At 38.3% G+C, this 14,918-nt stretch overlaps 1 protein-coding gene across 3 annotated transcripts; it reads right to left on the reverse strand.

The window, feature by feature from the left end:
* Positions 1 to 7,166: 7,166 nt before the first annotated feature.
* LOC147752776 (uncharacterized) lies at positions 7,167 to 14,376 on the reverse strand. Of its 3 annotated transcripts, none has more exons than XM_086970595.1 (7): positions 14,129 to 14,376; positions 13,766 to 13,957; positions 10,494 to 10,595; positions 9,923 to 10,023; positions 8,595 to 8,714; positions 7,856 to 8,148; positions 7,167 to 7,487 (listed from the first exon to the last, which is right to left on the reverse strand). In XM_086970595.1, the coding sequence occupies exons 2-7, from the start codon at positions 13,797 to 13,799 to the stop codon at positions 7,217 to 7,219; spliced, it is 921 nt and encodes a 306-aa protein (XP_086826721.1). In that variant the 5' UTR covers positions 13,800 to 13,957; positions 14,129 to 14,376; the 3' UTR covers positions 7,167 to 7,216. The 3 variants fall into 3 exon arrangements, with proteins under 3 accessions (XP_086826721.1, XP_086826719.1, XP_086826720.1); XM_086970593.1 differs by having other exon boundaries at positions 10,494 to 10,843; XM_086970594.1 differs by lacking the exons at positions 13,766 to 13,957; positions 14,129 to 14,376 and having other exon boundaries at positions 10,494 to 11,278.
* Positions 14,377 to 14,918: the final 542 nt, after the last annotated feature.

Below are 14,918 nucleotides of genomic sequence, written 5' to 3' on the forward strand. Positions count from 1 at the left end.
AGAAAAGAAAAATTATTAAAGGAATCAAATAAAAGCTAAATGAAATCAGACCGCGTACAATTTTTTGTTCAATGTAATATCACCAATAATTCTGAAGTCAGGATGAGGCTTTTCCAAAAATTGATGAAGGCACCTCCTATGCATTGGGTAAACCACGTAAAGAGCTTAGCTCCACTCATATGTCAACAATTGGAACTTCACCAACTGGCTAAGTTTGCTGCCATATTTAACTAGCCTTCATGGTAATAAACAGCTCCCATCATTGTCTACAGTGAACACCGAGTGCTTGTCTGTCCCTCGTTGAATGTCTGGTAAAGTTGTCAGCCTACCCGTGATGCATATTCACGTGATTTAAAGCTATTCGCTGGGCGTATAGTCGTCCAGTTGATGTCTGCCAATGGATTATATAAAACGTTCCTTAAAGTTCATTTGGTTCTCTAACAGAACGAAACCATGTTTTCGAAATGGCTCGGAAAATAATTTGAAAATAGATATTAATATAGTAACTGTAATTAAATTTAATGCTCATTGTATAGCTATAGAGCAACTTGATTACGTTACAGTTTACGTGGATATTCGATGTGCTAGTCGACGATAACTAAATAGTTCTCAGACTGCAAGATTATAAAACAGTGGCTTCGACGGAAGCGCTAAACGTCTGACGCATGAAAATCTAGCCGATTCTAAATGGCTGCAATGTACAATTGTGCCAAGAGGATAGTTATCATTGGGTAGGACGAACGTGAAGTTGGTTCTATTCTATAGGCTCCATGCACACCCTCTAAGGAGACGACTTTCTCAAACGGTATAAAGCCATGTGATTATGGCCATATTTTTTGCCTGAGGTACCACACAATGAACTGCCTAGGCTAAGGTAGCGATATCAATTTCGTTGGCAGTTAGGTAAACAGAAAGCTTTTACCATTCTAGGTACGATGACTCTATCAGACTCAAACGTACGGATACCTACACCTCTACATCACGGCCGACTTACACGTGGTACAGATGTATAAAAAGATAATAACAACAACCGGCTATTGGATATCTGTCATGAAAATATTTCTACTAATAAACGTATCACCATGAAATACAAAGAACTTGTGCCAACATTTTAATGACGTTTTAGTGAATGAAACGATAAATGTTTTCACAATAACAAGTGGATGTACTTATGTTTTTTTATTAAAACTGTCATCTTTAACCTGCTTCGTAGAGTTTCGCCGCATCGCCCACAATAAAAAAAAATTAGAAATGAGGACAAAACAGAAACCATGACAAGAGGCCATCATTAAGCACACCTCTGTTGAGACAAAGGAGCACATATTTATACAAGGCAAAATAATTACATTTCGAATAAAGGTTTCTAAAGAGCTTGAGAACTCTATGATGGGCAATGGTAAACATGTTACGTTAAAATAATGTATATATATATATATAGTATTTATTTATTCAGAATAAAATTTCTTTTGTTGTGAAAAGCACAGGCAGCTTACATCCAGCTAGAAGTAATCGCTTGTAGGAACTTGGTGCTCGGTAGAAGCTAAAATGGCACCAGAAAATAACAATGCATTCACAAGCATATCTCAACACGATTTATATAACCTGTATATATATATATATATATATATATATATATATATATATGTATATATATATATAATCTGTCAATGTGCTACGAAAGGCTTTAGGTATTATGAAAGTTTCTTAGTTAAGAATCTTAATGGGTTTAAACATCCTAATAACATTGAAGGACAATATTTTTTGACTTAGATTAAAAGATACCGAACGAACGCACATTTAAAAAAAATTCGCCGACCTTTTCCGAATAGAGAGGGTCATTTGTTGTGCATGAATGCCATTGAATATGTGCTAGTAGGCTAAGTGATTAGCTCACATTCGAAGATCTTCCCACGGTGCCAAAGAGACCGTCAGCGTCTTTGGCGAATCGCCCGGATGAAATCCATTGTACAGATGGTCCCAATAAAAAATTAGACTGAAAGCCGCAGGAAGGCGTGAAAAAATTTTGTATGAGATTGCTGAAAGTAACGTCGTCATTGAGCATTTACCGCTCTGCCCAGAGGTTTGTTTTAAAAATCAAACAGGTTGAATGAGTAATAATAGTTCAATTATTCTAAGTCAGAACGATTCAACCAAAATTGTCCACCACGAATTACAGGCTTTATCCGTAGTCATCTTCAACTTCAAACTATTATTTTTAACGAGTATTTTTAACTACAGATAACTAGGTAGGGTTCGCTTTACCAGAAGTGAACAAACTTTCAGTAAGTCGACTTTTTATGTACCCATTGAATGAAGTTCACAATCTTATGCAGTTTTGACAGATGAAACACAGTTAGGCTACGCGTCACGTCGTGCGTCAAAAGCTGACGCAGCTTTTCAAACGAGGTTAAAAGCATAGGGAAGAACTCAAACGCCGGTGTATTAGAGGTAAGTAAACGTCTTTTTAGTGTGACGAGTTTCCGTGCGAATTCGCGGATTCCCCACAATGACGGAAGCTCAGTATCGAATGGCTGGCGCTGGCAATTACCTGCGTTTATACAAAATATATCACTATATTAATGCAACACTTCTATTAATACTGTGACGGTCATTAGGACGGTAACGGTATAGAATTAACTTAAAAACAGACAACTATGTTGAGGCTAATAAGCTTGACTAGTAAACTGAAACTACCAAGGACAGTACTAAATACAAAACCCTTCGGGTTGGGCACATCTTATCTCACTATTAACGCCATGATCTGCCTGAATCATAATAGCAGCGCATTTTAATAAACATCGTATTTTATAGTATTAACTAAGTATAGAATTTTTGAGACATACTGCAAGGCTATGCAAGACTTGTTTAAGTTATCTAGCAAAACTAGATTGTTTCGTACAACATTTCCAAGTCTCTATACACATCTATAAAGTACAGCATTTGATCACACCCCTCAAACTGATACAGCTTACCCAAAGGTAATAGTTCTACGAAAAGTAGATGGAATAGTTAGTTTAATCAAATGTGTAATTTTGCTCTTTTTACGATTTTGGAAATCATTTTCGTGAAGCATAAGTACTGGAAGCTACGTAGATGATCGACTCCGAATCAGCGAACACGTTCACACTCCTCCGTTTTATTCCGTCCGACATAACCAGCGTAGATTTAGATTCATACGTGAAAAGCGAACTCTCATGGCGATATCATCTCATGGTCTTCACCTTATTCAGGTTAACCGTTAACCACAATTCCGTTATGACGCATGTAGAGTTTAGCCAGAGCTCTCTATACTTGGAGTCTGCTGTAGCCGCAAATTACCAAATCATCTGCTTAGATCACAACTTCGGTGGGGTTCCTTTGCCCCTTTATTTCGTTGGGAAAGCCCTTAAATAAGGTTGCGAATAGCAGAAGGCTCAGACTATTATTTTGACTCAGGTTTATCGTTAGCGAAAAGGGTGTAGCTTCGACATTGCATCACCGGTGGATATATACATAGATATTGTACTCCTGTAGGATTGCAGCTAGCGGGACGAACACAATCCACGGTGCACCCTCGCACGCCAAGATATGCTGAGTCATGTCCTTAAATGCAAGATGTATACAAAGGGCTTATTGGGTTATTGAATCCATATTTTAATGTCGGATACCAGCATGCTACATGTTTTTATTGAACGCTCCCTCTGAAATCCAAAATAGGACCCATTTGGTTTTCCTGAGCTTCGTCGGAAGTTGACGACATTTCTTTGGTAATTTGTTTTTACCGTTTTCGACCATTTCATCTGTGTGAACGGGCTTTGAGAACCTCGTTGGAGCATCGAGGATTTGCTAGAAAAGACCGAGAAGGTCATATTTACATTGCACCCCACTACGGTACTACTCACAAAATTTTGGTGTCCTAATATGATAATAAGGGGCTTTCCGGCCTTTCTGGATGTCTACAGGAAGCACGTTATCATTACTTGATTGACTCCACTAAAACGCCAGGTTGAGGTATCTTGCTAGACTTCTTTTTCTCCAACAGACGGTATGATAATTAGATATCATAGGAACCGTTTGTAAGCGTTAAAATTAAAAGTAGCCAAATTAGCTGCATTAAGAGTATGATGTTGATTGCATCGAAAGTATAATCTGCTCTTTCAGCAATCCGTCCAGTTGGACGTTATTCGATTAGGCAGACCCATCGAGACATATTTATGGGTTCAAATCAGAGACATTAAAGGCATCTAGAGAATTGTTTTTCTAATAGACACATTTCATTTTACCTGTAGAGATGAAAGGCCACATACATTTAAAATAGAAAACTAATATCTACTGGTAATCAGTTATTTCCTAAGAGCTATAACCTAATAACTTCCTTCGTATTCAATATTAAACACACTTCGACATGCATTGGCGACCCTTATTCACGCCAATCATCTTTCACGATATATACATTTGACGATACATCAGTGTGAACGCTAGTGCGGTATAGTTCTCAGCCGTTTAAATCAGAATGCAAAATAAATTGGTGCTGCCGGCTCATGACAAACCAAATCAACATTACGCTCTGTCGCAAAAACCACCTCACTAGGGAAAATCATTTGACCAAACGCTTCTATTCTTCACGCTGCTTTTTCTAGGACAAAACTATATCATTGACCGTGAATATATCAGTCCAATTTGCTCGCGCCAAGAGATCAACAAAGTCCACCAGTCAAGATAAGCAGTTAGGAGATAGGAAGTTAGATAGGAATCAATAATATATTGATTCCGTGTTCTATGTTTTGCTGTTAACAATACGATTCAAGATGATATAAATGTATATCATCTATATATGTGTATTATGCTGCGATTGTGCAACTCATCCTGAATGATAAGGACTTGTATTGCTTTTTACAAACAGAAAGGACTGTCTATATAAAACGATTTTGCATTACTGTAATGTGTGCTATTCAGCATTTTTTCCGAGCACAGCCGTTACTCATGATTATAGGGCCTATAAAAATCAAATCATCGAGGTGAACGTTTTAAACGAGATGTACGATGATCCAACATAACACTAGGCTCGAAGCTTCTTGTGTTACCTATCTATGAAAATTTTTGGCCATATGTAAACGTCTATACGCTGCATGACGGAAATTTTGTCATGACACTATCGAAATAGTCAAAAAAAGGGAGATCAGGAGTATTCAAGCTTACGTTGTTACTCTAATGTGTTCGAGTTCACTTTTCTAACCTCAGAAGTCTTGTCTTACATGATGTTTGGAGCACCAGCGAAGCTTATGCACGCTCTTTAATTGAACGACGCTCGATGACACAATGCATCGTATTCAAACTTCCGATACTCCTGAAGTTACTAAGTTCGAAACTATTTACTTCGAAGAACGATAATTTAACGAATCAAAATGTGCTTTTCTACACACCAACGTTTTTTTATATTTTTCAGTAGCTAGAAGGGTACTAATTTCTTATTCCTAATTAAACAGATTCTAGAGAAAAGCTGTTCACATTAGCTGATTTCAAACATAGCTACTAAGTACTTGTGGCTAAGAATTCTTTACCATATGCACCCTTAATTTAAAAATGTGAGGTTTCTCAGGATCCTGTGGTAGATAGAACTACTTCTAACAGAGTTTACTACAAATAGCGACTATGACGTTCGTTTTAGCCAAATCAACGAATCGGAAAAAAAACGTTAAATTATGGTTTCAAGTAATTTCTGCTTTATATAAAAATATAACTGAATTTAAAACCAATCTTTTGATAACACAAGTCGGCTTACTTTCAAACGCTGTTTTTGCCATTTTAAATAGGTGTGGACCGAAACTATTAAATTACAAATTTAATCTGCTATATTTGCGCTTAAAGGATTACTGCACATACGTTTTAGATAAGAAGAGTTTTGACATTATGGGCATGGGTAAAAAACTTCAGGCAACAGCTATCAGTTTCGGATGGGAGGAAGCAGCTATCAGTTTCGGATGGGAGGAAGTTCAAAAACTTAAACTATTTCAAAGACCAAAACGACCAATAACGAGCCTTTTTTGTCGCAGGATCTTCGTTCTATGAAGTTTTAGGTAAATCTTTCAGATCACCAATTTCTGGAAAGTTTTATCGGCATATGAATGCATGTCAAATCTATTCTGTCACAGGATCCTCAATGAAAACCATTAGCTTTCCACTCGAAGGAACATCTTTGCGTCTCTATAAGGCATCCGATCGGATTTGTGAAAGCTATATGCTTAAAAAACGGATAATACGTTACCGGACTTGACGTAACGGTAATAACGTCAGCCATCTTACAACTCGTGTGATCACTCGGGTATCAGTCGCAAATTTTCGGTAGATGTTCCACCTACCTGTTTAACGGGACCTCGACACGTTCAGTACAGCTAAGTCCTGTGCTATATCTAAATTAATTGTTCAAACTTTTTGTCATCTCGTACACTAGTCCCGATCAATAATAAGAATAGAATTCTATAGTCTGTGGCCGGAGAAACTGACGCAGCTGAACGTCGAATTGTCTTTATTGCTTGCATTGGTTTGTCGATTTCGACAGTCAGTATACGCGCACGTACAAGACACAAACAAGACAGTCCTGACGGAGCCTTGAAAAAGTCCTGAAATATAAAGCCAGTCCTCTGCATTGCTTAGCACATATCTTGGCATGCGAAATAACTGTTGCATTAATTTACGTTATATCTGGCTTGTAAATGAGTGTATATTTGAAGTTTTGTATTATTGCATCTAGTTTTGTGCCGACAAGAAATTGATATTTTTGCCTCACGTGACGGACACTTTGCAAAACGAAATTGGACTTCAACTGAACATCGTTATGTAGCTTAGACATTTATCTGCGATTAATCGTTCGGTTTCTTCCTTAGATAGCTGAAATTACCTATGGTTGAATATTTAGGTGAATGAATGTTCACAGCTTTTTACCCTTTCTAGTTTCCTTTATCGTTGTTATTTCGTAATGTGGCGCCTTCGTTTTTAGCATAACCAGCTTCTATCATCATATATTCGAATTATTTCATTGTTTCTTTGCTCTGATCCGAGTAAATACAACAATTTTATAAAACAACTTTAGTCTTTGGTTTAGATAGTAGTTCCTTTAGTACGAAAGCGATACATCACTGGCGATACATATAGTTAGATCAGTGACCATATAATAATAACTATTGCTATATTAATTATTATATATTTATTATGATTTTCGTAAAAGCAATCGCTATGTTCAGTGGTCGAGGTTGGCCTTTAATCGATTCACAGCGCTTCGGCAAGAAGGCGCAACAACGGCCGCCAGCATTTCAAATAGAACAATAATAAAAGCGCCACCTATCCCAGTAGCAAACACGTAGAAACAACCAAGAACTTCACTGACTCGCAAAGCATCTATGATGGCATCGCCTGACAAAGACGTGCTCCGAGCATATCTGTGTTTTGGTACGGCGGTATATTTGAAATCGAAGACAAACCTCGAAGGAGATTCGAACAACCAGGTTGTCCTGCAAACGTTCCGACACAAAGCAAAACTACATTGTGATCATCATTCTTCCTTCGAGTATAAAATTCGCTCATAATTTACACTGTGATCATTGTCCAATCAACACCGATCAGACACTGCATCATAAATATGGCATATTGGGTTAAAAGTCTTAGCCTACTTAACAATCTGCAGGTGTGAAAACATTCATAGCAAGACGGTCAATCCTAAATAAATTTTTTGATTTATCGTATGTAGGCTACACATGAAAAGAAAACGTTTCATCAGTGAATGCACCATGTATTTAGACCAAAAAAAAATTGCCTAGCCGTATTCGCTACAAAGAGTTTCACTACGAACAAAGTTGTACTTGAGAATTTTAAAAAATACCTCCGGTTAAATTCTAGGATGAACGTGTCCGGCAGCGCATTTCGATAGTACCAAACAAGTGGTGCCCCAAACAGTTTCTGTTCTAGGCATATAATATAGCCGCGGTGCTTCTCCGGAAGCGAGTAATAGACGTGGGCTATATAGATAGCCATCATTTCGCAGTTGGAAAGGGTGAACATCGTTCCATTCAGAAGGCCGCGTATCGTTTCCGGAATTAATAGTCTATCGACGGCGCTATAACCATCATGCTCAATCCAATTCAGAAGATCACGTATATCTTCAGAATCATCTCCCTATTAAGAAAACATTAGCACAAGTTAAAATAAAACAATTTGCCACTCAAAGCAAGACTTTTCAGTACATCAGTTAGCATCTAGCACAACGAACAATGTTTAGTATTCATAATGTTCAGAATTTAAAAGCTGTTCTAATAGGGATAAGTTAAACGCACTGAATATTTCTATCAATCAATCGTATCGTTTACGTTACGTTGCTTTGTTTATTGGTCCCCATCGATGATGATAACTTCCTTTCTACTCAGCTTTCAGTTATGAGGACACGCTTCTTCCAACTAGAATTCTTATACTATGTAATTTCCTTCGTTTACGTAATTTTTGAGACCTTTCAACAATCGAGATCGCAAATTGACAAAAGATTAAAACGAACTTTATTTTTCAAGTCTATATCTGCGTAACAACATTCTAAAAATAAACCCAGCGATCTTCATATAGAAATTAACCTTGAAAACATCAGTGAGAAATGTATCCGAAGGGATAAATGGATGCATGTGGTGTCTCTTTTTTAGCAGCTCGGCTACAGTCTTTATCCGTTCGGTAGGATCTCGCCTCATCATCGTTGCCTGCAATCGGATATTTCGAATACGAAGTGTAAATATGCATAGGATGAAAATAACGACATCAGCATCGATATTACGCAGTGTGGTAATTTATTTAAATTACATTAATAAAACAAATTTAAAATAATAATAAAATTGAACAGTTTGCTCAGGGCATGCTTAGTAAATACATTCATAGAACGGTCTATTAAGCTGGTAGTTATCGTATCTATCGTATTGTGTATTTATTTCGATTTGTATTATTGTATTTGGCTGAATAAAAAACATTTTTTTACAATTTACTTATCATGTTATATATCCTCCGACATTATTCATATTTTTTCCCATTTTTTCATCAAGCAATATACGCCCGTCTTGACGGAGCGTATTGCGTTTCGTCCCAAAAGTTTTCCGACGACGTTTTCGAGTAATTAATTTGTGTCCAATGTAATGCCATAGATATGGTTACCCAGTCCTGATTGGTCAGGAAGAGACGAACACTGTTTCAAACTTTGGAGAAGAAAAAGGGTACACAATATGTAGGGTGCAATAACCCATACCAAGTACAGGATGTTCCTATGACGCGGAAATAACAGCTAGCTGGGGACGCTCCCACCAGAAAGTGCCAGACTCCCTCGACAATAGTCTCGGACTGGCCAAACTAACAGAGCATACGAAGTCACACTACCTACAGTAAGAACATAAACGAGAAATATGCGCTTCGGACGTTGCCCTGGGAACCTCAGCTTCAAATCCACCTCATCTGCCAGGGACCGTCTAGAACTCACAAACCAGCTGGACGTCTCGCAAACCTCTCTGTAGTGACAGAATTTTCCTGGCGAACCTCTACGAATGTTGTAGGAATGCTTTTTTTCATCGTAAAGCTTCCCTGTGCCTCCTCTGCACCAATCTTGATATCGAACCAAGTTTGAACAGCTCTTTATTACGTCCGCCTTACGACCCGGTGCGGTGGCCATTTCCGTTATTTGACCAGCGCCTTGTACTTTTTAGCCCAGCGCATGGGCTTCCTCTCATTGAATACCACCGGACAACGACACCCAATCATGCGGCCTTTCGAGCAGCCCTTTCGGGACTTTCGAACATCCCCGTTGACATGTAAATGTTAGCGATACAATTTTCCTCTATTAAACACAGCTATCCAGATTGCTCACAGACAGTATCTAAGAAACTTGCTGGCTGATATTTTGAAATTTGACAGATTCAAATACTACCTTGACTGAAGATGACACCATTATAGCAGAGAAGACAGATGCGATCATACTGCCTGCGACAAGTATGCGATTTGTTGAGTTCTTCACCTGGATGTCAGAGGCTTGGCAAACAATGACAGCAACAAAAATTACCAGTCGTAGAAAATCTGAATGCCAATGTATTTCTCCAATGTAAACGTTATCAGAGGGATTCTAAGTTCCACTCATATTTCGTCTATGAAAAATCGGGCAAAAGAATCCCTATTGGCGCTGAGAGATAATAGAAGCTGATTATTAGACGAATTTAGGTTGTTTTATTCACGCAGTCTTTAACGGTTTTGATACGATGCTTTTTTTTCGAGGATTTCTTCTAATTATGACGCACGCATGTTAGATCGCAATCAAAAAGAATATATATATATATAAATTTTGCTCGACTCTGTGCCAAAACCAAATGTTACTTATATATCCTAATTTGCGCCACTTATGGGGATATGGAAGTTACAAATCTATAACTTGCATATCCCCGCAAGCTTATCTTAGGAGCTTGCCCATTAAGAACTAGAGTGAAATCACGAATAGGAATGCTTACCATTTTGAGCGTTGAGTTTAAGCAGTTCAAGAAATAGTTTCGAAATATTGCCAATGTCTTCTTGTCCAAGCTTGGGTAGAATTTGATGTGATATGAAGGCCACTAGTACGGCGATACCAAAAGGCAAGATCAAAAATAAAAAATATAGGATGCCTTCAATGCCCATAAACGTGGAAAAGGCGTTGATGGCATAGGCAATCTGTGTGCCCATTACTATCGTATATTCTTCGTAAAAGACTGTACTCGAAGATTCGAATAAAGTCGAGTATACATCAGATGCGCTGAATGGACCGATGGCGATGTCGGCCCTCTGCCAACATAGAATCGAGTATCATCGCTATATTATAACACTTGGGAAAACAACATTTAGATATATGCATATGATATATATATACGTATCTATATGTTCTAATATATATAAGTATCCGATTACGGTGCATATATCCATATATGTACCGTAATCGGATTAGGTACGAACTCATAATAAAAAAGAGTCATTGCCAAGGCTAGATGCAAACAAAAATATTCCAACGAAATCTTGTGTGTGTTAAAAGTATCATTCCTCACGGCCATGTCATTCAGTGCTTGCAGTCTCAATGCTCCCTTTCCAATTGTGTCTTTTTGATAGCACAAGCAGCCGAATAGAGGTCGTCTATCCGAGGATTGTTGGACTCTACCGAGCTCTAAACATAGTATTTTTACAGTATATATTAAATAAAGACTATATGTTAAAATATGCTCAGATTCTCAACCCTGCATTAAAAGGACAATATAAACAGGTACACTGTCTTTTCCGTGTTCTTTTGGACATCGTAGGTATTCACGGTGACACAGCAATCAGTAAGACATCCATAAGTAGTGGTAATAACCTAACGTCTCTCACTAACTTAGGAGATGAATTTTAACCGGAAAATTGCTTTTACGCACAATGGGCACATCTTCTGGATTGGAAGCAAGTCACCGATCGTTTTTGCAATCGATATCAATATGAAGGGTAAATGTTTGGCTCTCAGAGTAGAATCAAATACCCTTCATAGACCTGCTTGGACAGACAATATCAGGTGAGTTTTTGGCCTCAGAGGGCCAGAGAGCGCCTGCCTAGTTTTAGGACACAACGCGTGTCTGAGGTCTTTGTGAAGAATAGGTAAAATGGTACCCACCATTATATGGAATTTTTTCGTTTCCTGTCCAAAAAAAAGATTTTTTAGACGGCATCCATTAACTTGGATTTGCACCATCCATTAGTTTTTCCTGTATTTAAAATATGCTGGAACTTGGTTCTGCTTTGTCTGCAGCCGTATGCTTATCTTGCGATTTTATATGCTACGGATTCGGAGTCACCGAGGGAAATTATTACTTCGGCGCGACGTTGCTGCACATAAAGGGATCGTAAGAATCGATGCTTTCTGAATTCTGACGACGAAGTACCATTTTCGCTACAGCTGCTCTGCTTATATCCTTATAGGAACGAGCTATCTTCGGTCGATTGTGGTAGGTTTTGATGAATACTTCCATAAAACTACGTACGCGTATCCGAAGAGCCCGAGAAAAAGGTGGACCACTTTGAACACACAGGTACACGTGTATACAAGGTACTATTGTATAGCCATGCATTTATGCAATGTCCCTAGTACCAGGAAGGTACTAGGAAGCAAACCTATTCTGGACTAAGTAGTGCGTCGGTTCTGTGATTTCACCAAGGATGATCTACTATTCAATCTTTTCGCGCTGAACGGCTCCCCAATAAAATTAAAAACTTTTTTATTGTATAAAATCAGCGATATATATTATTGCCAGTTTTCGGGCGGCTTCTAAAAAATCCGAGAAATATTTCCATAAGGAAAATAAATTTCTTTCTCAATAAGATTCAATAAGAGGACCCAAGAATTCATCAAAATGCCATTTTTAGCATGCGCAAAATTTTTACTTTTTTTAGAAATTAACTAGCCGTTTTAGATACGATCTATGAATAGCCACTAGAAGTAAGCTCTTGTAATAACTCTCCTTTTTTTGCCTTATTTCCCACATGTTGGCGTTTTAGCCCGTTACCACAATTAAATTTGGCTAAGATTGTTTGTATGTAACGTATTTGATCGATATTTCCCCAGTTTCCATCTACCGATACCGCTATGCATGACAGTTATTGAAAAATTACTTGCAGAAGCAGGAATACATTAAACGACTAAAGAGTGCTTTAGGTTTTAAATCGAAGATGTAATCGCGGTGGATGATAGTTATAGTTATAGAGAAATGGCACTTAAGCACAAGCGAAACATTGCGTTGCTTCCTTTACCTGTTTTTTCAGTCTAAGAGAACAGTCTCACTTTAGGCGATTTTTACTTGTGTAAATATATTGGACGGTCGAGCGAGTTATTAAGGCTTTTTAGGTATACGGCTTAAAGTCACATGGGTTACTTAGGTTCTGTTGTCACGCCGAGTTGGTGTGGTTGTTACTTAAGAGCTAAAATTTAGCGGTCGTAGCTAAGCTAATATTATTCGATTTTTTGAAAATTTATATTTGGGATAGGACGCCTTCTAAAGAGTTAGGTTTTTACAAAAATGTTGTATTTCACAATTCTACTGTATAAAAAGCGCAAACGCTAGCCAAGCCCATGAAAATACACTTTATAGCCAGGGTGTGCTATCAAAAGGAACGGCATAAGGATCATTCTGCTTGCCTTCTGGGTACTTCTGAGTGACGAAAAACATTATTGCGAAGTTTGGAGAGACCGACACGTCAATGATCATGGCATCGCCAAAAAAAAGTTCAATATTCACTATCCAGCGATTATAAAATCATTTGAGAAAAGCCGACATTTGGGTGCCACATAAAAGGATTCGTTCACTGGTATTTTTAGCTGCTAAACTTTACGGAAACGTGACAAAGTTGAGCCCGTTGTCATATGGTTAATCAGTGACGGGCGACGATCAGTGGATCACATACGGAAATGTCATGGTCACATAATCTGTGGTAAAATACGGACTAATGCTGAAAAGGGTAATGCCATGAGTTCAGTGGGCTATCGTGGAGGCATCGTGTTGATAACACTAATAACTAACAAAATCGACGGCAAACCACTGAAAAACGTCGACTGAAACGAGGGACATCGTCTTTTCGCGTAAAAATTGATTGAAAGAACTAATGGATCCGCTGTTTATGTAATATGTTTTTTTTTTTCAAAAGTACTGTTCTAAAGAAAATATGTGACTGAATGAATTGAACGCTATCACCTGAAGTATGCATATAGTTCCGCAAACACTTGACAACATACATTGTTGTACAGATCGCCGAGCATCCCGGTACATGACGAGCCGTTTGCGTTTGCGTCACAGGATCCCCATTGATAATCTTCGGGTAATCTAAGCGTGTAAGTGAGATTTAGCGAACCTGCAACCGCATCGAAGAATCCTCCATGTCTCCCGGCAAGGCGTTTATCCGATGTCCACTCGGAGAGGTACATCCACTATACCGAGAGCCACAGAAGCATGAGAACTCATAAAAGTATCATAACGGTAAACGAAAAAGGAAACCGTTTTTCTCAATTTATCTAATATGCATCACTGGGGCAAACGAGGTACGCAATTATATATATATATATATATGTATGTATATACACATTGACAGGACGTCTTACCGGAAATGAACTAACTTGAACATGATCGACTCCAAATCCAGCCATCGCACCGTCTTTATATGGGTAGGTTTTTATGATTGAAACGTTTGAGTCGCCTTCTAGCGGTGCAATGCACATGAAACAACGGCGACACACTACGACCTTGCTGTATCTAATTAAAATGCGCATTAATTCGAAATTTGTGTATAGTTTTTAAGTTAAGTTGCATTCATCTTGTTCGCCTGTCTCGGTACATGATGAATGATCAGGAACTCAATTGTGAGCCTAACGTATGAGATAAAACACGCTTAATGGATCAGTCTCTGTTGTTATAAGGCAACGTGTGTTGTCGTATGTCTACTGGTCTTATGTAAATCAACTGTATCTTCCACCGAAGATGCTGATTTACCCGTGTTTTGAATCGTCACTGTAGCCTTTACAATTAGGTTCATTAATTGTCATTCGTTGCATATGCACGCGGTCCCTGGCTGGGGCGAACGACCTCCACTGAACCACTAGCATAGGGCTTTTGATCTGTTGATGTGAACTTATATGGTCGTTTGAACTGTTTTTTGCCACACGCTCTTAGTAAATATCGAGTATAGTCAAATAGTTAATACAACTATTTTTACCATGATTATTGGTGACTGAGCCGCTATACATTAAAATAACCTTTGTACGTTTCTATTAGATCCCGTAAGCAGATCAAAAAGCGACGTTGGCCGAACATCCATGGTACCTGCACTGGAGTTATTCCCATTGTCCTTTACCGTCCGTAGGTCTTAAATTTACCAGATAGGTCACAATGTTC

Source organism: Varroa jacobsoni, unplaced genomic scaffold (assembly GCF_002532875.2).
Source record: "Varroa jacobsoni isolate VJ856 unplaced genomic scaffold, vjacob_1.0 scaffold_998, whole genome shotgun sequence".
Classification (NCBI taxonomy): Eukaryota; Metazoa; Arthropoda; class Arachnida; order Mesostigmata; family Varroidae; genus Varroa; species Varroa jacobsoni.

Bases quoted from the DNA above. Each gene is read 5' to 3' on its own strand.
- LOC147752776 (XM_086970593.1), bottom strand. From the start codon at position 10,704: ATGGGCACACAGATTGCCTATGCCATCAACGCCTTTTCCACGTTTATG. The intron at 10,024-10,493 runs GTAAGCATTCCT...TTGTTTGCCAAG, and splicing joins TAAACTCAACGCTCAAAATG to CCTCTGACATCCAGGTGAAG. The intron at 7,488-7,855 runs GTATTTTTTAAA...GAACGTTTGCAG, and splicing joins ATCCTAGAATTTAACCGGAG to GACAACCTGGTTGTTCGAAT.